Source organism: Jaculus jaculus, chromosome 20 (assembly GCF_020740685.1).
Source record: "Jaculus jaculus isolate mJacJac1 chromosome 20, mJacJac1.mat.Y.cur, whole genome shotgun sequence".
NCBI lineage: Eukaryota > Metazoa > Chordata > Mammalia > Rodentia > Dipodidae > Jaculus > Jaculus jaculus.
In genome coordinates, this window is record NC_059121.1 from 28,452,476 (window position 1) to 28,478,324 (window position 25,849).

General features: G+C 45.7%; 2 protein-coding genes and 1 pseudogene across 2 annotated transcripts in view; all 3 read right to left on the reverse strand.

The window, feature by feature from the left end:
* Nim1k (NIM1 serine/threonine protein kinase) overlaps positions 1–23,993 on the reverse strand; it is a 40,774-nt gene extending 16,781 nt beyond the window's left edge. Inside the window, exon 1 of the mRNA XM_045139048.1 lies at positions 23,935–23,993. The gene's annotated coding sequence lies outside the window, so the exon portion shown is untranslated. The remainder of the gene's footprint in view (positions 1–23,934) is intronic.
* Positions 7,390–7,876, reverse strand: LOC101605728 (phosphopantothenate--cysteine ligase-like). The gene has a single exon (XM_045139049.1). It carries the CDS (start codon positions 7,690–7,692, stop codon positions 7,405–7,407), a length of 288 nt encoding a protein of 95 aa, XP_044994984.1. The 5' UTR covers positions 7,693–7,876; the 3' UTR covers positions 7,390–7,404.
* Positions 23,994–25,484: 1,491 nt separating the features above from the next.
* Positions 25,485–25,584, reverse strand: LOC123456340 (annotated as a pseudogene).
* Between the last annotated feature and the right edge of the window lie 265 nt (positions 25,585–25,849).

Below are 25,849 nucleotides of genomic sequence, written 5' to 3' on the forward strand. Positions count from 1 at the left end.
TGAAGAGTGACTGAGGAATATCCCTGATATTGACCTCTGGCATATGCATGCATGCACGCACACTGCACACACATACACTAGATAGATATATAGATGATGGATAGATAGATGGACAGATAGATGATGGATTGGATGCTGGATGATAGATAGATAGATCGATAGACAGACAGATGATTGATAGATGCTAGATAGATAGATGAAGAGATAGATAGATAGATAGATAGATAGATAGATAGATAGATAGATAGATAATGGATGGATGGATGCTAGCTAGCTAGGCAGACAGACAGACATAATAAATAAACGTGAAAAAGAAGTAATAAATTAAGGAGATGAGCGTGGAGGGCAGCTGGCACAAGACCTGGGAGCCTAGCTCTTGCCACCTTCCCACCGAGGCGCAGCTGGGTCTCAGTACCTTGGGGAGTCGGCCCTTACCTCTGGTCAGGGAGTGGACGCCAAGCTTGACTTGGGAAAAGTTCCCACTTCCGATTTCCCCTCGAATTCGGTAGAAGCCTACGCGCTGGCCGAGCGTGATCTCGCGGAGCACCTTCTCATCCCGGGACAGGTCCTGCGCCAGCTTCTCGAAGGGCGTCAGCCGGGGCCGGCCCTCCGCGCTGCCCCCGCTGCCCTCCGCGCTGGCCCCGCCGCCGCCCCGCGCGCTCGTTGGGCTCGCCAGGCCCCCGCCGCCGGCGCGCACGGCGCTCATCGCCCCCGGGCTCACGTCCGCATCGCGGCCCAGAGCCACGGTCACGGCCGGCGGACGCAGGGCCGGGGAAGCACCGCGGGCCGCGCGGAGCCCTGCTTGCCCGCCGCCCCGCCCCGGCCCGGCCCGGCCTCGGCCTGGGAGCGGCGGGCGCGCGGCTGGCCCCGGTGAGCGAGGCGCTGCGGGGTGGGGACTCGGGTCCGCGCCGGGGGCTGCTGCGCCGGGCGGTGGCTGCGGCGCGGCCGAGGTCGGCGCTACTTCTGCAGAAGGCCAAGCAGTGGGGCACCCCGGTGCGCACAGCCCCGCGCCGCCGCGTCCACACTCCTCTCACCTCGCTTTCTGCTTCGGACAATCCGCAGCCCAGAAGGAAGTCTTGCAATCAGCCGCAGAAGGATTAACTCCCTGCAATGTCACTTTAGCCGGCCTTTATTTAGATGAGCCTTCCTCTAAACCCTGAGCTGGCCTGAAAGTTTGGCAGGTGATGGCTTATCCTACGAGCAGAGAAAATCATTAGTGCGCGCTAACGTGCTGCACGGGAATACAGGGAGGGTGCAACCGCACCGTAAACATCTAAATCACTGGTCAAATTTGTGACTCGCATAGGTACTGCACACTTCATCACTTACTATTTAACAAGAACAAAAGCGTACACATGTCCCATTATCGACATTTTAGGAAAGCCCTTATAAATTGTCCATAGATCTTCCAAGCAAAGCAATTCTTCTATTTCTTGAAGTTTAGGAAAATATGCATATTGTATTGGGTTACTTCAAATATTCATGTAATTCTGGTTTTTCAGGGTAGGGTCTCACTCTAGCTCGGTTGACCTGGAATTCACTATGTAGTCTTAAAATGGCCTCGAACTCACAGTAATCCTCATACCTCTACATCCCAAGTGCTGGGATCAAAGGCATGCACCTCCATGCCCAGCTCAAAAGTATATTTTAAAAAGAATATAATAGCAATGATGACAAAGTTTCTTATCAATTTTCAAATTTTCTTATATTTATGCAGACAATATATTATCTTCTTTCATGCCTAAATATTCTTTAGTTTGTTACTAAAGAGAGAGAGATAGGCTGAGAATGGGTATGCCAGGGCCTCTAGCCACTGCCAACAAACTCCAGACGCATGTACCACATGCATCTGGCTTATGTGGGTACTGGGGAATCGAACCAGGATCCTTAGGTTTCACAGTCAAACGCCTTAACCGCTAAGCCATTTATCTAGCCCTTCATATATTAATATCCTTTTTTTCTTTTTCTTCGAGGTAGGGTCTCACTCTAGCCTAGGCTGTCCTGGAACTCATTATATAGTCTCAGGGTGGCCTCGCACTCATGATGATCCTTCTACCTCTGCTTCCCAAGTGTTGGGATTAAAGGCATGTGCCACCACGCCCAGCTATAAATATTCTTATACAACCTTTCATATACTACTTGCTTTCATTCTGTTTTTCTGTTATTCTTTTACAAAGTGCTTTTTTTTTTTTTTTTTTTTTTGCCACAAGCACCACCATCTCACTCTAGCCCAGGCTGACCTGGAACTCACTCTGTAGCCCCAGGCTGGCCCACCTCAGCCTCTCAAGTGCTATGATTAAAGGTGTGCAATACCATGCCAGGCCAGACACATGCTAGTTTTTCTCCTATGCTTTTTTTGGTAAAAAGTTAAAAAATATTTCTGATCAGCTGTCAGCCAATAAGTCCAGCTCACATGGAAATGGAGAGTAAACAGACAGCACCATCAGTGATCAGAAATCCTGCCCATGAAGGCCTTCCCGACCTGCCCTGTACACTTCTCAGCGGCACTAATCTCCACTGGAACCGCCTCCACCCCTTGGTTCATGTTCTGAAGTGTCACTTCTCCATTAAGCAGAAGCTGGTCTGACTGTCTATGCACCCTGCTCTCTCCTCTCTCCCCGGCAGAGTGTGACGTCCTATGAGCAGCGTTTACTAAATGTGCACTTAACTTGGGTTTTTACCTTGTACATTGTACAATTCATGATATTTAAATTCTATTATTTATTTATTAAATTTTATAATTGTGTTAAACTTAGAATTACATCTGTGGCTTTGCATTAGCTCAAACAATTACTGTCTCCTTGCAATTGAGAAGTTTATCATTATTATTATTATTATTTTCATTAGTTAAGAGCGAAAGGATGCTACAAACCTATGCTGTTTACATACTAAATACCTTGTACATTTTTCCTTTGGTTTTCTGAGGTATGATCTCTCTGTAGACCAAGCTGAGTTGGAATTCACTATGTCGTCTCAGAGTGGTCTCAAAATTATGACAATCCTCCTACCTCTGCCTCCTGAGTGCTGGAATTAAAGGCATGCTCCATCACACTCAGCCACCTTGTACATTTTTTGAACCAAAATTTTGGCTGAAAACATGACATTGCCTTGGAAATGAAGATTTGCAACCCTGAGGTCACATTTTTACAGTTAGAAACAGAACAGGGTTGCCTGTAAATTATGATGTTGTCAAATAGACATAAATGAGGAAAATTAGGAGACTGGTGCCCAGTTCCACTCAGATTTTTAGATATGGGGACAGAAAAGTTAAGGAAGGATGAAGGATACAGGTTTTAAAGGGGCAATTTAGCAACAACTAAACTTCTGCAGGTTAGAATTTGAGCTGGGTGTGGTGGCACATGTCTTCAATCCCAGTACTCCGAGGGCCGAGGTAGGAAGAGTGCCATGAGTTCAAGGCCACTGTGAGACTACGTAGTGAAATCCAAGTCAGCATGAGCTAGAGACCCTACCTCAAAAAGCCAAAAAGAAAAAAAAAAATTAAAGATAAATAGTTCTTAATTGGGTCAAGCAAATCTAAGATGTACTTAGTAACTGTCCTGTGAGGTGTTAACAAAACCTAAGATCCTGTCCCCAGGAAAAAGCACACCCACACAATTTGCTCCCAATTGAGAATTTGCAGACACGGAAGCACCATCTCTTTCTCAGGCTAAGTGGCTGTCAAGTAACACCAGATTCCTTCAGACTCAGTCAGAAGAAGATCCACAGTTTCTAGACAGAAGTGGAGTGCGCTGGTCCTAATTCTGAAAGCCTTGACTTCAACCTGTGCACAGGGTTTAGACAGGGCGCACCATGCTGTCGCCTCAACATGCCGCCGGCTCCGGGAGGAACATGCCAGCTTTGCGTCCTCTCAGAGCACCTCCTGTGCACTGACCTCTTGACCTCAACAAGATGAAACCCAGAGGGCAGGAAGCTGTGCTTGGCTCGCCTCTCTGCATACCAGGGCTTGGCACAACGTTTGGCACTCACTTAATAAACTTTGTTGAAGTCGGGCATAGTGGCGCACATCTTTAATCTCGGCACTCGGGAGGCAGAAGTAGGAGGGTGGCTGTGAACTCACAGCAGTCCTAGAGACCACATAATGAATTCCAGGTCAGCCTGGGCTCAAGCAAGACTCTACCACAGGAAAAAAAGTTTGATGAAGAAGTTATCCACTGTTAGATTTTGGTATGATTTAGAAAGTATTTTTATTTGTAAACTAATAACACTGCCCCAACATTTACTTTCAGTTATCTCTGATAACTTACTTTAGTGCACATGTCCAAGGCCTGGGCCATCCTCTACTGTTACAGGCACCAGAGATGGAGTGGAGAATCAGAAAACTTATGCATGTCAACAGGGACTTGGGGATAACTTCCAAAGCCTGAGTACTGAGCTCCGATAGCGCAGGGGGTTTATAGCCAGCACAGCAGGCAGCTTGACATCATCTTGAATTTGTTACACTATTGGTAAGTTACTAGTTTCTAAGGTTACATGATTTTGGGGCATGGACAGAAAATTCCTGAGCAACAAGTCAGTGATAAGAAAGCACCAATGTAGAACAGAAAGCTGCTTGTTCAGGGTGTTTGCGCCTACGACTGCCCTAAGCAGATAACACACAAGCAGGGTGCAGCTGCAGAGGTAGGGGGGAGACTCAAGGTCAGGCTGTCTCCCAGGTACAGTTTGTACAGTAGAAACTGTTTCAGTGTTGTCCAGGCCTGGTTTCTTTGTTGAATTTCTTCTACCACACTACCAGTTGCTAGGACTGTTGAGCCCATCTTTGTATGTGGATGAAAGTTTGATGGAATTCCATCCTCTGAGAATTGCTACAGGACTCGCTAGAAACGCAGCTCTCTATCCTAGCACCTGCCAAAGTGTCAGCTCTCTCCAAGCCCTCAGGCCTCACACATCACAAAACCTGCTCTTTTCCACCTCCTACCCAACATCTGGCCCAGGACTTGTTCTCTGCACTCCTGGTTCCCCAACTCTTCCAATTTTGGTTCTCTATCTTGAATTCAATCCAGGCTATGGCACTTAAAACTGGGATTTTACCCTTGCTGCCCTGATTAACTTCTGGAGCTTTCTAGGAACATCTGCCTCTTCCCAATTCCATGTGTAGGGGAGAGATCAGGTACAACTGCCAAAGGCAATCCCACTGTATGTTGGGTTACATATTGGGCACCCCAAAATTAAATTTCTTATAGAATGTTCTTTTTTAATTTTTAAAAACTTATTTTTTTTCGAGGTAGGGTTTTACTCTATCCCAGGCTGACCTGGAGCTCATCCTAGTCCTAGACTGGTCTTGAACTCAGTGACCCTCCTACTTTTGCCTCCTGAGTGCTGGGATTAAAGGTGTGTACCATCACACCTGGCTCAAAATGTTTTTTTAAAAATCAAACCAAAAAAAAAAGGGAGGGGGAAGGCATAGAATAGAGCAGGAGGAGAAAAGGTAAAAGCCCAAAAGGACAAAGAATAAGAGCAGATAGGGCCGGGCGTGGTGGCGCATGCCTTTAATCCCAGCACTTGGGAGGCAGAGGTAGGAGGATCAAGGTCACCCTGAGACTACGTCAGCCTGAGCTTGAGTGAGACCCTACCTCAAAAAATAAATAAATAAAAGGAAGGCATAGAATAGAGCAGGAGGAGAAAAAGTAAAAGCCCAAAAGGACAAAGAAATAAGAGCAGATAGGGACCACTGTAGAAGAATGGTGGGAAGAATGTAAGAGCCAAAGGATGGGATAGGAGCCTGGGAGCTGTCTTCCTGATACAAAATGGCATTCATGACCTCACAGTGGCTGATACTGAGGGCAAAAAATGATGACATCAAAATAGAAGAACTAATTGGAAAGGAGAAAGGGTTCAGTAGAGACAGGCGATAGAGGAAAGGGAACAAGGAGGGTGTTAGAAGGGGATTATGATCAGGGAACATTGTGAATATGTACAGAGATTGTAAAATGTTAAAAAAGAAAACCTAACAGGGCTGGGGAAATGGCTCAGCAGTTAAAGGCACTTGTTTGCAAAGCCTGCAAGCCAGGTTTGATTCCCCAGCACCCATAAAGAGCCAGACCCAAGGTGGTACCTGTCATATGTAGCAAAAGGAGACCCTGGTGGGTACACACACACACACACACACACACACACACACAGAATATAAATAGTAGATATGAGTTGTCAACACAAGGGCAGATGACAGGGAAATAAAACAGTGGCATTGTGAATGATTCAGGGAAGGTGGATAAAGAGAACTGCATTCTAAATTCCTACATAAGGATGTGACAGTGAAATTCGACTTGCTGGGTGCTCAAAAGTTATCAATTTCGGGGCTGGAGTGATGGCTTAGTGGTTAAGGCTCTTGCCTGCAAGGCCAAAGGACATTGGTTTGATTCACCAGGATCCATGTAAACCAGATGCACAAGGTAATGCATGCATCTAGAGTTTGTTTGCAGTGGCTTCTCTCTCTCTCTCTCTCTTTCTCTTCCTTTTTCTCCCTCTCAAATAAATAAATAAAACTAAAATATTTTTTTAAAGTTATCAATCTCTTAAGAGAACAAGTACTTCAATGGTCGGAGAACGTTGCAGAGCCAGTCCCATGGTAATTGTGCATGGAACACTAAGAGGCCAGGCCTTGACACCCTCAAAGCCACATTGTTACTGACTCTGTCCCCACCACTTAACCCTGCTCAGGAACCTAAGGCACAGAAGAGAGAGCATTAGAAAAAAACTTGGTACCGAATCCCTGTTCCCTTTATCTCCCTGAACTTGGAGTTTCCAGAATGGAGGGAAGCAAGAATATAAACTTCCAGGCAGGAGATTCCCATTTTAGCTAGACTAACTCAGGAGGAAAGGCCACCTGAAATCTACATTTGGAGATCCTCTAACACAAAAGCTTCCTTACCATCTACCACACAATCCTTGGGTGTCCAACACACACATACACCTTCCCATCAGTACACATTAGCCACTAGACGAAGGCTTCAGATGAAAGGAATCTTGTCCAACCCAAACCACCATCACAACCAGACAGAAATTGAAGAAAACCATGCATCCATCCATAATTCTCTATTGTATGGAACTGATTTTCAGCATCCAGCCTCCCACATGCCATTTGTAGGATATATATAATTTCACAATAGGCTTTTTTTTTTCTTCCTGAGATAGTGTTCACTTTAGACAGAGTCCAATTTCCAAATCAAGATGACATTCAGGTGTGTCAGGTGGTTTAGTCATTAAAAGACAAATACCAACCCATTATTTGCCTATACACTGTGAATGTACCCTCCCTTTACTCTCCTGGCTCTTACGAAAGCATTTAGCCTAGTTCTTGCGACCTGTAAAAGGCCTGGTCCACAGGATGCTTTGTGGTCCAGAAGGGCCTTTAGCTCAGCTTTTGTCGCATATAAAAGCTGTGTGTCATGACTGAAGATTTTCTACTATCTTTTCTTCTATTACTATGCCTTTGGCTACTTCATCCTCTGACAGCAATAACTTGGTTTCTGAGTCTTTGGTTACAATAACCACGAAGGACTGTCGTGACTCAAGGATCTTAGCCACCACCACTTGATGTTGATAAACTTCCAAAGCATTCCGAGCACGATTAATTATGATGGAAGGGTCAGTCTCCAACTTAAAGGAAATTATGAATGCTTTCGGAGCCCAATTTTTAACCAAAGGAGAAAGCATTTTTGGCACCATCTTCATTGTTATCTCCACTAGAGCATTTATCACTCTGTATTGTAATTATGTCTGTATCCAGTTTCCTGGCTAGACTGTGAGGTCCTTGAGGGAGGGCGATGTCTTAGTCTCTGTATCCCCAATGCCTGCAGTGGGCCACCAGATAACTGGATCTTGTGTTCAGGCATTTCAGACACAGGAATATAGAAATCTGACATGGCCGCAGCCAGGTAAAACATCGCAGAAGAGCCTCGGCCCAGCGTTTGGCACCCGCAGGCCATGAGAACTCCATGACCAGGTTTGTTTTCACCATCAGCATGCTCTGAAATGTATTTTTTAAAATAATTTTTTTGTTTACTTTTATTTATTTATTTGAGAGCGACAGACAGAGAAATAGAAAGAGGCAGATATATATATAGAAAGAATGGGCACGCCAGGGCCTCCAGCCACTGCAAATGAACTTCGGATACAAGTGCCCCCTTATGCATCTAGCTTACATGGGTCCTGGGGAATCGTGTCTAGAACTGGGGTCCTTAGGCTTCACAGGCAAGAGCTTAACCACTAAGCCATCTCTCCAGCCCTGAAATGTATTTTTTAAAGTTTAAATTTTCCCTGTTTATATGTCTAAATAATCATATTTATAAGAACTGTTAGTATTTTAGAAGTTCTTTGGTTAATGAGATAAAGTTCTTTAAAAGGAAATTAAATAAATTAAGTTACAAAATTAGTTTTAAATCCTTAAACAGGTTTAATTAAGTTTAAAAGGGATCAACTATTAATCCTTAAAATGACCTTTTCTTTTTCGAGGTAGGGTTTTGCTCTAGCACAGGCTGACCTGGAATTCACTCTGTAATCTCAGGGTGGCCTCGAACTCACAGTGATCCTCTTACCTCCACCTCCCCAGTGCTGGGATTAAAGGTGTGGGCCACCATGCCCAGTGATTAGTTTAGAAAATAAATAAGGGCCTGGAGGGGTGGCTTAGCAGTTAAAGTGCTTGCCTGAGAAGTCTAAGGACCCAGGTTCAATTCCCCAGTATCCATGTGTTGTAGTCAGCTTTGTGTTGCTGGTAGAAAACACCTGACCAAGAGAAGCTTATGGGAGAAAAAAGTTTATTTTGGCTTGTAGACTTGAGAGGAAGCTCCATGATGGCAGGGGAGACATTGGCGTGAGTAGGGGTAGACATCACCTTCTGGGCAACATCAGGTGGATAATAGCAGTAGGAGAGTGTGCCAAACACTGGCTATATATAACACCTGTAAACCCGCCACCAACAATGCATCACCTTCAGGAAGTTCCAATTCCCAAACTGCCACCAACTAGGGACCTAGCAGTCAGAAAACATAAGTTTAGGGGGACCTGAATCAAACCACAACGCTGTATAAGCCAGATGCACAAAGTGGCACAGGGGTCTGGAGTTCGTTTGCAGTGGCTGGAGGCCCTGACATGCCCATTCTCTCTCTCTCTCTCAGTCTCTCTGCCTCTTTCTGTCTTAAATAAATAAATAAAAATGAAATATGTAAATGATTTTTACATAAATGTCAAATAAAGTGGCACAACACAATCCCAGCAGATGGGCTAAAAGTGAGACTGAGTGTCAGGCAGCCTAGGCTACATGGTGAGACCCTGTCTCAAAAATAAACAAATAAGGGCTGGAGAGATGGCTTAGCGGTTAAGCGCTTGCCTGTGAAGCCTAAGGACCCCAGTTCGAGGCTCGGTTCCCTAGGTCCCACGTTAGCCAGATGCACAAGGGGGTGCACGTGTCTGGAGTTCGTTTGCAGAGGCTGGAAGCCCTGGCACGCCCATTCTCTCTCTCTCCCTGTATCTGTCTTTCTCTCTGTGTCTGTCGCTCTCAAATAAATAAATTAAAAAAAATAAAAAAAATTAACAAATAAGGGCTGGAGAGATGGCTCAGTGGCTCAGGTGCTTGTATGCTAAGCCTAAAGACTCAGGTCTGATTCCCCAGTACCCACATAAGCCAGACACACAAGTGGTACATGCATCTGGAGTTTGTTTGCAGTGGCTAGAGGCCCTGGTGAACCCATTTTATCTTTCTTTCTCTCTCTCTCTCTCCCTCTCTCTCTCTCTGTCTCTTTCTAGCTGCCTATTTCTTTCTATCAAATAAATAAATGAATAAAATTTAGTAAAAGCAAAAGTAAGTCTGGCATGGTGGCACACACCTTTAATCCCAGCACTCGGGAGACAGAAGTAGAAGGATTGCTGTGAGTTTGAGGCCACCCTGAGACTACACAGTGAATTCCAGGTCAGCCTCAACTAGAGTGAGACCCTACCTTGAAATCACACACACACATACACGCATGTGTGTGTACACATATACTTATGTATATATATTTGGGCTGGAGAGATGGCTGAGTGTTAAGGCACTTGCCTGCAAAGCCTAATGACCCAGGTTGGATTCCCCAGTTTCCCAAACCTTTCTATTTAACTCAAATTCAGAAAAGTCTATCAGGGCTGCATGCTGTGCTGGGTGAACAGAGGCTTACTTTATCATCATAAAAAGTTCAAGTACAGGGCTGGAGAGATGACTTAGTGGTTAAGCGCTTGCCTGTGAAGCCTAAGGACCCCGGTTCAAGGCTCGGTTCCCCAGGTCCCACATTAGCCAGATGCACAAGGGGGCGCACACGTCTGGAGTTCGTTTGCAGAGGCTGGAAGCCCTGGCACGCCCATTCTCTCTCTCTCCCTCTATCTCTCTTTCTCTCTGTGTCTGTCGCTCTCAAATAAATAAATTTAAAAAAAAAAAATTAAAAAAAAAAAGTTCAAGTACAGTTGAGCCCTCATTTTGTCTCCTTTACAATATAACTGATCCCTTCACATAGAATGAGCAGCACTCTTACGATTTTTCATTTTCAGTGTTTAAGATCAAATGCAGGCCTGGAGAGATGGCTTAGTGGTTAAGGCATTTGGCTGCAAAGCCCAAGGATCCTGGTTCGACTCTGCAGGACTTACATAAGCCAGATGCACAAGGGGGCACATGCGTCTAGAGTTCATTTGGAGTGGCTGGAGGCCCTGGCATGCCCATTCTCTCTCTCTCTCAAATAAATAAATAAAATATATATTTAAAAGAAGAAGAAAAAAGGTCAAATGCAGAGACTCAAGTATGCTGGACAAGTGTTCTGCTTCTGAACTAACTCTCCTGTCTTTATTTGTTTGTTTTTAGGTCTTTACATGACTCTGTTGTGCAGCCATCCTTGAAAGCCACTGTTTTATAACAGAAGCTTTAGGTAGTCTTTTGTTACCTGTATTTCCTAGTTTCTGCTATAGTTAGGCTTGGCTATGTGTCTGAGTGAGGGACTGTAAGCAGAAGAAATAAATGAAATTGAAGGGTTATTGCCATAAAGAAAAGAGGCATGCCCTATTCCCTTCCTTCTTGCTGGATGGGCGGACTCTGGACACAGTGGCGTGTGCAACGGAAATAACTATACTAGACCATAATGAAACTGGCGGAGACAAAGAGAGAAGAAGCCTGGTCTCCATCATGCTACACTGGGCTGCCACAAGCCGGAACCAGCATGGGCAATCCACTATGGACTGAAACCTCTGAAACTGTGAGCCAAAATAACGTTTTCTCTTTCAGTTGTACCTCTCCAGAGTCACAGCAAAGGACAGAAGACTGGCAGGTACAGTGTGCACCTGCAGCCCCGGCACCCGGGGCGGAGGGAGAGCCATGAACTTGAAGCCAACACAGTCTGCACAGGAGGACCCTGCCTCAAAAACATAGCAGCAACAGGGCCGGAGGGATGGCTTAGTGGTTAAGGCAATTGCCTGCAAAGCCAAAGGACCCAGTTTGATTCCCCAGGACCCATGTAAGCCAGATGTACAAGGCGGTGCAAGTGTCTGGAGTTCGTTTGCAGCAGCTGGAGGCCCTGGCATGCCCATTCTCTCTTTCTGCATCCCCCAAATAAAATAGAAAGTTGAAAAAAGGCCGGACAGGATTTAAAAAACATACAAACAGCAACAAATAGAAGGATGATTAATAGAGTCTATCTTCTTTAAGTAACCTAATGGTTATATGAGGGGGCTTTCATTTCTTACTCCAAATGTTTCTGTATTGTTTGAACATTTTACAGCATGAATACTTACTTTTGTAATTAAAATATATCTGTCTATATCTATCTAGATGATAGAGTGTAGTGGGCCAGGGACAGAATACCAAAATACTAATTACAGAGATTTCAAATTTTGCTTTTCTGATATTGCAGAATATTTCAAATTATGTATGCTTTAGTGCAAATCACTGAAAGATCTTTATGAAGACTTTAAACTATAGTCTGTTAATGACAAGGGAACTGAGACATGAAATAATCAAATCAAATGAGCTTCTGGGGTCATTCAGGGTGAAGAATCTGGATGGGTTCCTATTTGTGATGAAAGTACTCATCCGTTCACTATCAGCACTATCATTTGTTCATTTAACAAAGATTTGTTAAATGTCTGTGTCACTGATTTCTTCTTCCAAGGATGAGTAACCTTGAGTACCTAATGTCCTGGATATCCAGTGTGAGTAAATAGTTTAAAACAGATAATTTGCTATGAGTTAGAGGCCACCCTGAGACTACATAGTTAATTACAGGTCAGCCTGGACCAGAGTGAGACCAGGCACCGATGTCTAATGTGCGGAGTGTAGTCTATGTTTCTAGTGGGGAAATGGACTAGAAGATACCTATAGTTCTACAGTAAAGTAACTATTTTTTAAATTAATTTATTTGACAGAGAAAAAAGGAGAGAGAATGGGCGAGCCAGGGCCTCCAGCCACTGCAAACAAACTACAGACGCATGCGCCCCCCTTGTGTATTTGGTCAATGTGGGTTCTGGGGAATCGAACCTGGGTCCTTTGGCTTTGCAGGCCAACTGCTAAGCCATCCCTCTAACCCAACTATTTTTTTTTTAATTTTTTTTATTAATTAGTTTAGCCCAACTATCTTCTTAAAGTAGTAATTCTACAAATACATCATACTACAATGTGATTAGGTAATGCAAAATCATGAGTTCTGGGCCAGGCTTGGTTACATATTGAGGGTGGGGAAGGGCTTGGGTCTGGCCGTACCTTAACTTCTCTAAATGCTGGGTATAGGTGGCTGCACAAAGGCCTCGGTGACGGCGACTGGTGAAGAGAGAGGCAAATGTAATTACAAGCTCTTTCTTCCCCATAGTAGGCCACAATTTGGGGCTGATTGAAGAGGCAATTTAAGTGTTGCCCACCACGGAGCCAGTAGGCTCTCCAAGCCAATTCTGAGAATTACACTGCTGTGTAGTGCTTGCTAATTAACTGGTATTTCTGGATGAAAAATTTTCCTCAGGGAGGCAAGTGAGAATAGATAATGAGGATTTGTCACCTCCCGGGGCAACTGGGAGGAAAGCTTGTGCTCTGGAGACTAATCATTACTTACACGCAAAAAGATCGGAGTGAACGTGGAAAGCTCCAGATGTGTGCACTGAGGAGGTTTCTGCAGTGTCTTCCTGCTGGAGACTAATCATTACTTACACGCAAGAAGATCGGAGTGAACGTGGAAAGCTCCAGATGTGTACACTGAGGAGGTTTCTGCCGTGTCTTCCTGCTGGAGACTAATCATTACTTACACGCAAAAAGATCGGAGCGAACATGGAAAGCTCCAGATGTGTGCACTGGAGGAGGTTTCTGCCACGTCTTCCTGATGGCACCGCCTTCTGCCCTGTCCCTGTCCTACTATGGCTTGACTCCTGAGTTTTTCATATTGTGAAGTTAAGGCGTGTGGAAACAACTGTGAGCTTTATGAAATGGGTGATTCCTGCGAGCTGTCGAGCTTCATGACAGCCGTCACTATTCATTTACATGGAAGGAAAGATAACATTGTCTGAAGCGTGCAAGAAAAGTTCCACATAAGTGACCACTAACTGTTGTTAGGGTAGGGAAAATGAGATTGGGGGAAGGGGCCTAACTGTTTCACCTTTGTTATTTGAAAAGGGGTGGTGGCATCTATATACTTTGTTTTGCATGCCAGAAGCAGAGGGGATGCCAGGGCCTCGTACATGGGGTGGTGTTTGAATGAGACAACTCTCATAGCTCACATGTTTTGAATGCTTGGTCTCCAGGTGGTTGCAACTTAGGAAGGTAGTAGAGTTTGGGGCAGGTGGATCCTTGCTGGGGGGATTTGTGTCACCAGGGGTGGGCCTTGGGATTTTGTAATCCAGGCCTCTTGCCCGTGCCAGCGCAGCTCACTCTTGCCAGTGACGAGATGTGACCCTCCAGCTGTTTGCTGTGCCCCGCCTTCCCCTGTCATGATGAAGCTTCCCTTTAAAACTAAACCAATTAAACCTTTTCTTCCTGTAAGTTGCTTCTTGTTGGCGCTTTGTCCCAGCAATGAGAAGGCAACTGCCACACATAGTAGGTGCACTTAACAGGTGAGCTGCCTCCCCACTCCAGCCTGCCAGTGTTTGACCTGCCTTGTACCTAGCTGGCTGAAACAGGCTTCCCTACTTCCCATGGTACTCAGATGGACTTTATTCTCTTGGAAACCACCTATGTGATGATTCCAAAATGCAGATTTCATCTTATTGGTGACCTGTTTCTTGAACTCCCTTAAGTCTATGGTGGTTCCAGAGTATTTTGTCCAGCCCTTCTCGGTTATTGTCTGCGGCATCATGTTTGTGTGGGCATCGCTGTCTAGACGATCAGGGAGTGAGAATAGAGATGATTTTTTTTTAAATTTTTTATTTATTTGAGAGCGACAGACACAGACAGAAAAACAGATAGAGGGAGAGAGAATGGGCGCGCCAGGGCTTCCAGCCTCTGCAAACGAACTCCAGACGCGTGCGCCCCCTTGTGCATCTGGCTAACGTGGGAACAGGGGAACCGAGCCTCGAACTGGGGTCCTTAGGCTTCACGGGCAAGCGCTTAACCGCTAAGCCATCTCTCCAGCCCGAGATGATTTTTTACTCATCTCTGCATCTAAACATACCTGGTGCAGAGGTGATCCAACACATTTATGTAGTTGAAATATGAATACATGAACTAAAGTAGTTTTTGTTTGTTTGTTTGTTTTTGAGGTAGGGTTTCACTCTATTCCAGGCTGACCTGGAATTCACTATGCAGTCTCAGGCTGGCCTTGAACTCATGGTGATCCTTCTACTTCTGCCTCCTGAGTGCTGGGATTAAAGGTGTGTGCCACCATGCCCAGCTAAAGTAGGTTTTTATTTGTTGCTAAGCATAAAATTATTTCAAATTCTCTTTTTCGAGGTAGGGTCTTACTCTGGTCCAGGCTGACCTGACCTGGAATTAACTATGTAGTCTTAGGGTGGCCTCCAACTCACAGCGATCCTCCTACCTCTGCCTCCCGAGTGCTGGGATTAAAGGTGTGTGCCACGCCCAGCTCAAATTCTTATTTTTTACAAAAGATTAGTTTCATTTGTTTTCTTAACCATCTAATGATTGAAGTTGTAATATTGACATCCATTTATGTTTTAGCCTCTCCTCTCTCCTTTCCACCCTTTCCTTCTCTCATATTTTCTCCAGGTACTTCAAGCAGAGGTTAAGCCTTCCTGTCTTAGGTCTCCACGACCTTTTGTGTTCTCCATCTTCTTCCAACCCTCCCCGGTGCTTGAGTTGTGCACATCTTTATGTGGCTCCCTGTCCAGTATGGCTCTCTACAGATAGGCTTCTGGTCGTGGTCATCTCTGCACTCTAGGTGCCCAGTATTCAGAAGTCCATAACTGCTAGTTGAATTGGCTTGAATTGAATTTTTAAAGGTGGCATGAATCGCAGATAATTCAAATAGACATTTCTCACATAAACATCCTTGTTATTGACTGAAAAAAAGCACTACAAACAGCCATTTTATAGTAAAAAAAAATTAAAAGGCAAAAAAATCAAAACAAGAATTTTTTTTTTTCGGGGGGGGGGCTGAAACTTAGGTCTAGCTCTAGCCCGGGCTGACCTGGAATTCACTATGGAGTCTCAGGGTGGCCTCACACTCATGGCAATCCTTCTACCTCTGCCTCCCGAGTGCTGTGATTAAAGGCATGTGCCACCACGCCCAGCTCCTAATTTTTTATTTTTATTTGAGACACAGAGAGAGAGAAAGAAGAAAAAGAAAGAGAAGGGGTATACCAGGGCCTCTAGCCACTGTAAATAAACTCCAGACACTTTTGCCACCTTATGCAACTGGCCTATGTGAGTCTTGGAGAATGGAACCTGGGTCCTTAGGCTTTGTAGGCAAGCGCCTTAATTGCTAAGCCATCTCTCCAGCCCTAAAAAATTTTATTTTAAGCCTCCACAACCCTTTTTGTTTTTCTATGAAACAAGGGCAGGTTTGTTACAAGTGCCCATAAGAGGGCATGTCTGGCCAGAAAATTTCTGAAATACTGGGGTTTGATGTGATGTCCTTTACTTTTTTGTAAGTCATTCTAAGGTTCCTAATGAAGTCTACCACAAATTCAGGTCAACATGCCTAAGAAACCTATTTGAGTTGGGAGTATAAAAATGCTTAGAGACTGGCATTTTGTGCCACAGATAATAAAAACAACCACATTATGGCTTTCCTGCCAAAAGTGAATTTTTCCTGTTTATTTTATTTTTAGGGTGTGATACATAGTAACGTCTAGAAAAATTCTGCTTTATTTAAAAACATGAGAAATAATCTTGGTCTATTTTTAAGGCCTTTTCTGCAGTTTGGAATTCCTCCAAACAGCTCTGCAAATTTACACACTCATGCACTTACCTCATCCCTTTCTCCTGGTCCTTGCCTTCTCCATGTCTACGTTTTCCCCAGGAAGTCAAAAGCAATACCAGTTAGCAATGGCTTCAATCACTTCTAAGGTACTAGGGGTCAGTGTTTACCCAGGATTCTGAGGGATTCCCAGTTGCTTCCCCAAAAAGACCAAAGACTTATGGTTAACTTTATCATCTGATGGAGAATTCTGAGATCTGCTTCAATGATGTGCTTGATTTCTGAAGCTCACCTCCCCATCCAGAAAAGTCCTTTCCTACCAGTACATATCCACTTTCTGTAACTAGAATACACTGCCTTTTTCTTAGCCTTCAAGACATTTAATGGAAGTCACTTTCTTGGAATTTTCTCCTCTCTATTCACTTAAAGCTAATTGATAAATCTCCCATACTCTCAGTAAAGTCTGCTCTCATTTTGATGCTAACTGATAAATTCCCAAAATTCCCACTGAATTCTGCTCTCACCTTGATGCTAATTGATAAATTCCCATTACTCCCACTGAATTCCATTCTTACCTTGATGGTATGAATTATGCTCAGCCTCTCCAAAACTGACCTTCTGCTTCATCAATAATTCAAAGAATCTAATGCAAGCAAGGATGTGGTAGTTGCCAAATAGATATCAGTGAACACAAATGAAAAGAGGTTTAAAATATTATATATAATAAACTCTAGAGAAGAAATACAAATTACTGAGCTGGGCCTGGTGGCGCACACCTTTAATCCCAGCACTCAAGAGGCAGAGGTAGGTGGATTGCCATGAGTTCAAGGCCACCCTGAGACTACATAATGAATTCCAGGCCAGCCTGGACTAGAGTGAGACCCTACCTCAAAAATCTGAAAAGAAAGAAAGAAAGAAAGAAAGAAAGAAAGAAAGAAAGAAAGAAAGAAAGAAAGGGAAATTGCTAACACTTTTAGGCAAATGTTTGGAAGTGCCACTCTTTTAGTGGGGACTAGAATAGTATTGGTAGCATTTTATTCACCATAACAGGGTTAAATAACTAAAAGCTGCTTTTGTTAAGCACTTACTGTAAAGCAGACATTATTTTATTTGAGAGAGAGAAACAGGCAGATATAAGTAGAGAGGGGATGGGCACGCCAGGGCCTCTAGCCACTGCAAACGAACTCCAGACGCAGGCACCACATTGTGCCATGTGGTACATGCCTGTGATTCCAACACAGCAGTATCCCTGGGACACTTGTTGACTAGTGAGTCTAACTGACTCAGTGAGTTCCAAGTTCAGTGAGAGACCTTCTCTCAAGAAAAAAGGAAGAAAGGAAGTGAGGAGAGCAATCAAGGAAGACAACAGACACCAACCTCTGACTCCCAGGAGTATGTGCACATGGCACATGTATACACACAGACAGATGCACCCATACATATACAATATACACATACACATGTGCACACAATACACATACAAAAATCCCTTGAACAAGCATTAAAAAATTTTGTTTATTATTATTTATTTGAGAACGACAGACAGAAAGAGGCAGAGAGAGAGAGAGAAAATGGGTGCACCAAGGCCTCCAGCCACTGCAAATGAACTCCAGACACATGTGCCCCCTTGTGCATCTGGCTAACGTGGGTCCTGGGGAATCGAACTTCAAACCAGGGTCCTTAGGCTTCACAAGCAAGCGCTTAACTGCTAAGCCATTTCTCCAGCCCTGAACATACATTTTAAGTGGTGAACTATGACATTCTCTGTGAAGTCAAGAAGACAAGGGTATCTGATCACAGTGCCTTCTGTTCAAGGTTTTTGGAGCATCCAGCCAATAAAACAAGAAAGTAACCAAATATCGAAAGGAAGAAATCAAAACCAGGCATGGTGGCATATATCTTTAATCCCAGCACTCAGGAGGCCAAGATAGGAAGATCACTATGATTCAAGGCCATCCTGAGACTACATAGTGAATTCCAGGTCAGCATGGGCTAGAGTGAGACTCTACCTAAAAAAGAAAAAGAAAGAAAGAAAGAAAAAGGATAAAAGGAATAAGACTTTTGAACACAGAAAACAGGAAATGCACTAATAAAACATGTTTCAGTCACATCAGTGGTAATAAAATTCAAGACACCTAAGAGTAAATCTCATTAAGGACCAGAGAAATAGAGAAAATTATGAATGGCAATATTTAGTAAAAATATCTAAGGAGGGCTGGAGGGATGGCTTAGCAGTTAAGGCATTTGCCTGCAAAGCCAAAGGACCCAGGTTCAATTCCCCAGGACCCACATAAGCCAGATGCAGAAGGTGGCGCATGCATCTGGAGTTCCTTTGCAGTGGCTGGAGGCTCTGGCATGCCCATTCTCTCTGTCTGTCTGCCTGATGGTCTCTCTCTTTCTCTCTCTCTCAAATAAATATATAAATAAATAATTTTTAAAAATATCTAAGGACCTGGGTGTGGTGGTGCATGTCTTTAATTTCAGTACTTGGGAGGCAAAGGTAGGAGGATCACTGTGAGTTCAAGGCCAGTCTGAGATTACATAGTGAATTCCAGGTCAGCCTGACCTAGAGTGAGACTCTACCTCAAAAAAAAAAAAAAAAAATCTAATAGGGGTTGAGGGGATGGCTGAGCGGTTAAAGGTTCTTGCTCCCACAAGCCTGCAGACCTGAGTTCAATCCATAGCACCAATGGAAAGCCAGAGGCTAAGTGATGCACAGGTCTGTGACCCTAGTCACGCCTGGCAAAGGGAGATACACATACATGCACATGCACAAATAAAAATATTCAAATCTAATAATAGATCTGCTTCTACTTCTAGCTGTACATTAGTATATTAGTATAACTACTCTCATTTCCAAGTTTCAAAACTACAAACATCACCGGGTGTGATGACGTACACCTTTAGTTGCAGCACTGGGGAGGCAGAGGTCGATGGATTGCCATGAGTTTGAGGCCAGCCTGAGACTACACAATGAATTCCAGGTCATCTTAGTAGAGTGAGACCCTAACTTAAAAAAAACCTAGCTGGGCGTGGTGGCTCATACCTTTAATTCCAGCACTCAGGAGGCAGAGGTAGGAGAATAGCTTTAAATTCAAGGCCACCCTGAGACTCCATAGTGAATTCCAGGTCAGCCTGGGCTAGAGTGAGACCCTACCTTGAAAAACCAAAAAATAAAATAAAAAAATAACCCCCTAAAACAACAAAAACCATGCAAACATCTTTGTATCTTCTAAGCAATGTGTCAGCAAAGCTGTCACAACATGCGTCATTCAGAACAGATACAGGATCAGAGTTGGAAACACCTTTTTCTCACAAGGTAGCAAGTGGGCCTTGGGTATGAAGGACTCTTACCTGACATTTCTATCAGTTAGCTGATACAGGAAGTGCTTAGCAGATGATTCTGTTCCGATAAGACAAAGTTGAGGAAATAAAAAGAAATCTATGTGAAAATTTTTATAAAAATAAATGGGTATTAGAAACGAGGAGGGTGGGTTATCAGAAGATAAAGAAGAGAGCAATCCCTCAAAAGTAGAAAGCACATTTACAATGATCAGGAATCGGGTCCCGGAATGGGTCAGAAATGGGATCACTGGTACATTGGAGATATTCATTGCCATCTCACAGGCAATTTAACCCTCCATAGCCAAAGCCTGGAGAGTTCCTGAAGTGCTAGTCAGTCACTGGAACGCTACTAGAACCCTATTTGATATGTTGATTCCTAAGGGAAAATCTAAACAGAAACTGGCTGGAATGAACCATTCTCTCTTTATCTCTCTCAGCTTACAAATAAATAAATAAATAAATAAATATGTTTTAAAGTGACAGAGAAATAAGGCCGTCAAACAGGAGAATGTCTTTTAGAAAGGAGAGATGTATTTTATTATCTTAATTACTTGGCTATTTTGAGACAGGCTCTCACTCTAGCCAGGGCTGACCCGGAACTCACTAAAGCGCAGCTCCTCTTACCTCAGCCCCCTCAAGTGTGAGCCACCATGCCTGGCTTAGAAAGGAGAGATTTTATTTGTTTATTTATTTTGGTCTTTTTTGAGGCAGGGTTTCACTGTAGCCCAGTCTGACCTGAAACTCACTCTGTATATCCAGGATGGCCTTGAACTCATGGTGATCCTCCTACCTCAGTGCTGGGATTATAGGCATGTTTGTGCTGGAGAAAAGGATTTATTTTTATTTTATTTTTTTTTTTTTTAGTTTTTCTGAGGTAGGTTTTCACTCTAGCCCTGGCTGACCTTGAATTCACTATGTAACCTCAGTGTGGCCTTGACCTCATGGTGATCCTTCTATCTCTGCCTCCTGAGTGCTGGGCTTAAAAGTGAGTGCAGCCACCATGCCCAGTTTGAAAGGAAGTATTTTAAAAAATTCCTTCACACACACACACACACATACACAGAGAGAGAGAGAGAGAGAGAGAGAGAGAGAGAGACAGACAGACAGACAGACAGACAGACGGACAGAATGGTCATGCCAGGGCCTCTAGCCACTGTAAATGAACTCCCTTGTGAATCTGGCTTACATGGGTACTGGGGAATCAAACCTGGGTCCTTAGGCTTCATAGGCAAGTGCCTTAACCTCTAAGCCAACACTCCAGCCCATAAAGGAGTTTTTTTGTTTTGTTTTGTTTTGTTTTGCTTGTTTTTCTAAGGTAGGGGTCTCACTCTAGCTCAGGCTGACCTGAAATTCACTATGTAGTCTCAGAGTGATCCTCCTACCTCTGCCTCCAAGTGCTGGGATTAAAGGGATGTGCCACCACGCCTGGCTTCTACAAAGGATTTTAAAGGAAAGTTAAGACCAGCTCTGATAATGTCACTATAGTTCTCTGAAGAAATACTATAGATTAGTATACATATACAGGCATATATGCAGTAAAATGTTGACAGTGGCAACACAAATTCAGTCCCAGAGTACCAAGGACTGCTGCTCTCTGGGGGAACTGAAAGGAGAAGAGAAAGCAGACATCTTTTAGATGAACAGTTTAAAAAAAAAACAAAAAACAACCCTAGGCAGGGACAGTCAGAAGCAAATCTAAAAGCCAATAGCCTTTGAATTTTTTTATTTTTTATTTTTCGAGGTAGAGTCTCACTCTAGCTCAGGCTGATCTGGAATTCACTATGTAGTCTCAGGGTGGCCTTGAACTCATGGCGATCCTCCTACCTCTGCCTCGGGAGTGCTGGGATTAAAGACGAGTGCCACCACACCCGGCTAGCCACCAGCTTTTTACTCAACAAAGTAAAATGGAGTCTGGGGAGGAATGAGGATGAAAACCAGTCAGCTGCAGACTGCCAACCTCATTAGGCCAGTGAGGTATCATTAGAAAAAATCTCAAGGCACAAATCCAGCAACAGATAATGAACCTGGCCTTTGGCTTTCTAGATATTGCTCTTTGAACCAGACATGTTATCAATATTTAAAATTGATTTATAGAATTTAAAGTCCAGGAATTGTGGAAGCAAAAATAATTATGTTCTGTAAAGTTACCCAAAACTTGCTGATATAAGTATTTAAAATGGTACCACTGCTTGTCCTAAATTAAGCCTTCTAAACCAAAACCTAAAGCTAAATGAGAGTACAGAGTATAAATTGTGTTTATGACCAAGAAATTTAGATTTTATACAAACCTGCCATTATTTTAAGTGCAGTTGAATTGTTAGGAAAAAAAAAAGCCCAGACTTCAAATATTCCAGCCACATTTATTCCTGAAACAGAAGGAGGCTTCTCTGAAGGTTTTTTTTCCAGGTTTACCAGTTAATAGTGGTCAATCCAAAAATAAATGCATGAGGTCTTTACTAAGCACACTCAACAGCATGCCAAACAGCAGTTGGTGTAAGGCGGGGCTCCGCCTTTTCCCAAACCGTTTCTCAAATGGCCCCCACCCACATTCTCCATCTCCCAACTAGAAAACTAATTAGGATTCCAAATTTGACCGTTAAATGGGGAGGGAGATCTGGTCCTAGGCCAGGATTTCTTGAACATCAAACGGCTCCTCTGTCGTGCTAGTGAAGCCGGTGGAAGAGCGGCCCTTCAGGACTGTTTGGTCCTTTGACTTGCTAGGGGATAGTGTTTGGTCTCATTTGTCTGAGAGGGAAGGCGGCTTGCACAAATTACAAACTCTGAAAAGATAAAACTTTTTTTAAAACAAACCAAAACATGGCTTGGAATCTGAATACTTTGTTTTGTTTTGTTTTTTGTTTTCCGAGCTAGGGTCTCACTCTGGTTCAGGCTGACCTAGAATTAACTATGTAGTTTCAGGGTGGCTTCGAACTCACGGCGATCCTCCTACCTCTGCCTCCCAAGTGCTGGGATTAAAGGCGTGCGCCATCTAGCCCAGCTCCGAAGCAAATATCTTTATATGAACTGTTATTACCATGGTGACACGAGGGTACTTGAGTGCTTCCCTTCAAGACTCTTGGTTGCAGCTAGGCAACAGTGCAGGGTGCCTTCTTTAGTTACCATGACAACCAGAATCAGAAGGGCTTTTATAACAGAAACCAGCTTCTGAAAATGCTTCTGTGAATCGCACTGAATGTTGATGATGCAAGCTTGTGTGTGCAGATTCTCAAACATCGCCCCCCCCCAATCATTTTAGTATAAGCACTTTGACACGCTCATTTAAAATCTTAACTTGGGACATAATTTTTGTTCGGTTGGTTTTGTTTGTTTTCCTTTTGCCTGGGAGTGCAAACGCGATTTGTTTAATTTCCCAACGTGTTCTGATTACACAGCGCTTGTTATTTTGAAACGGGATGCGGCCGGGATGGAGGAGGGAGGGCCGCAGAGCGGGGGAGCCGGCCGGAGGGAGGGAGGGACGGCAGTCTCGGGTCAGGCCACCGGCGCGGCCGCGGCCGAGGTGGACGCTCAGCAAAGGCTCCTCCCGCAGCCCTCGCCGGCACTGCCTGGAAGGCCACCTGGAAGAGGAGTCCTCACTGCTGGAATGCCCAGGGCCGCGTCCTTCTCCAGGAGGGCGTGCGTGCCAGGTCTCAGCGCTGGCCCCGCCACGCAGGAGGTCAGCCGTGGTCACGAACCCAGGCTGAGCGTGCGCGGGACAGGATCCGGGCCGCCCACCCCGGCCCCGGCCCCGGATCACCACACCTCCTCTGGTCCCCGGACCCCGGCCCCGGCCCCGGCTCACCACACCTCCTCTGGTCCCCGGACCCCGGCCCCGGCCCCGGATCACCACACCTCCTCTGGTCCCCGGACCCCGGCCCCGGTCCCGGATCACCACACCTCCTCTGGTCCCCGGACCCCGGCCCCGGCTCACCACACTTCCTCTGCTCCCCGGACCCCGACCCCGGGTCACCACACCTCCTCTGGTGCCCGAACCCCGTACCCCGAGCCCCGGACCACACCTCCTCTGGTCCCTGAACCCGGACCCTGAGCCCCGGATCACACCTCCTCTGGTCCCCGGACCCCGGATCACACCTCCTCTGGTCCCCGAGCCCCGGATCACACCTCCTCTGGTCCCCGAGCCCCGGCCCCCGAGCCCAGCCCCCGGCTCTCGGTGGGCGCTCCGGGCGCGCGGCCGGGACCGCGTGCTGGCGGTGGGCTGCAGCCCCGGCGGCGCCTAACCCCCAGGCCCGCGTCGCTCGCCGCCTACCTGGGAGCGGCTGGCTGCTGGGTCGGCGGTCCGGGCGCGCACGTCCGCGGTCCGGCGCCTTCTCCCCGGGTTCGGCGCCCTGCCGCGGGTCCCGGCGGGCCAATCCGCAGCCGGGGGCTGGCCGGGGGCGGAGCCGCGCCGGGCGGCCGCAGGGAGGCGAGGGCGGCCGGGCTTCCCGGTCCTCCGGCGGCGGTGCCCGGGCCTACCCGCTCCGGAGCCGGGCGCTCCCCGGCGAGTCCGCAGGCCCCGCCGCGCGGGCGGAGGAGCGATCGCCACCCTCTCTCGGCCTGGCGCGGCTCGCAGCGGCCGGAGCCGGAGCCGGAGCTCGGGCCGCGGGATCCCGGCTCCCGGCTGCTCCTGCTCCCCGCTGTGACCTGGCTAACGGGAGGTGCCCGGCGCGTTCCTCCCGTTTACCGGCAAGGAAGCCAGACCTCTGCACTGAATGCAGAGGGGGGAGCTTGATTCACAGAATACAAAGCCTAGGGGGTATTGTTGAAACCAAGCCCCCGTTTGCAGAGAAGGAAGCTTGCGACCGGGGAGATCAGTTGCCTTAGGCAGGCTCACACAGCTGGTTAGTGGCAGAGTCAGATCTAGACATAAGCTCCGTGGACATCTTCCTTCTCTTACCCCCAGCCGGTGCTTTCAAGCGTGCCTGGACGCTATGTACACAAGAAAAACAGCCTATATCTAAAACGCATTGACGGTAAACATCAGGAGAGCCAGTGACGCCTATATTCTACTTGCCAGGCACTGTAACAAATACTTTTACAGACTAAATCTGAGCTGGGGGGTCTGTCATGACCACCCATTTTAGCAGATGGGGAAACTGAGGCAGAGACCAGGTATGTGATGTGCTCCAGGTCACACAGCAACAGAATGCTTGTGCTGGGACCCAGATTCAAGTGTGACACCAGACTCCACTCTTGTGCATCCCGGCCTGCCTGCTGACTGAGCTTTGCAGGGCTCCGAGCATGCAGGGCTAGACATAGCCCTTGCACGGCGCCGTGCCCGGACCCTGAGTAGGAGAGCCACAGGTGTCTCCTGCTTTGTGAGTGATCGTCTACTAGCGAATGATACGGGCTCTCTGAGAAAACGATTTGTATGTAAGGAGAAAGACAATTTTCTTTAAAAAAATTTGTGTGAGAGGGAGAGAGAGAGGGAGGGAGGAGAGAGACAGTGAGAGACTGGGTGCGCCAGGGCCTCTAGTCATTGCAAATGAACTCCAGACGCATGCGCCACCTTGTGCATCTGGCTTTACGTGGTTCCTGGGGAATCAAACATCAAACCCCTGTCCTTAGGCTTTGCAGGCAAGCGTCTCAACCGCTGAGCCAGCTCTCCAGCCCCAAATTTTCATTCATTCATTCATTCTTTTTTTTTTTTTTCTAAGTAGGGTCTCACTCTAGCCCCAGCTGACCTGGAATTCACTGTGGAGTCTCAGGGTGGCCTCGAACTCACAGCAATCCTCCTACCTCTGCCTCCCGAGCGTGCTAGGATTAAAGGAGTGCGCCACCATGCCCCACAATCTTTTCTTTTTCTTCTTCTTTTTTTTTTTTAATATGAAACGCTTCACGAATTTGAGTATCGTCCTTATGCAGGGGCCATGCTAATATCAGTATCATTCAAATTTTAGTATATGTGCTGCTTATTTATTTGAGAGTGAGAGAGAAAGAGGCAAGTATATATGGACAGAATGGGCACACCAGGGCCTCTAGCCACTACAAATAAATTCCAGATGCATGCGTCACCTTGGGCATCTGGCTTACATGGAAATTGAACCTGGGTCCTTAGGCTTTGCAGGCAAGTACCTTATCTACTAAGCCATCTCTCCGGCCATTTCTTTCTTTCTTTTTTTCTATTTATTTCAACAGAAGCTACAGTCTTTGTTTGTTTTCATTTTTTTAAATATTTATTTATT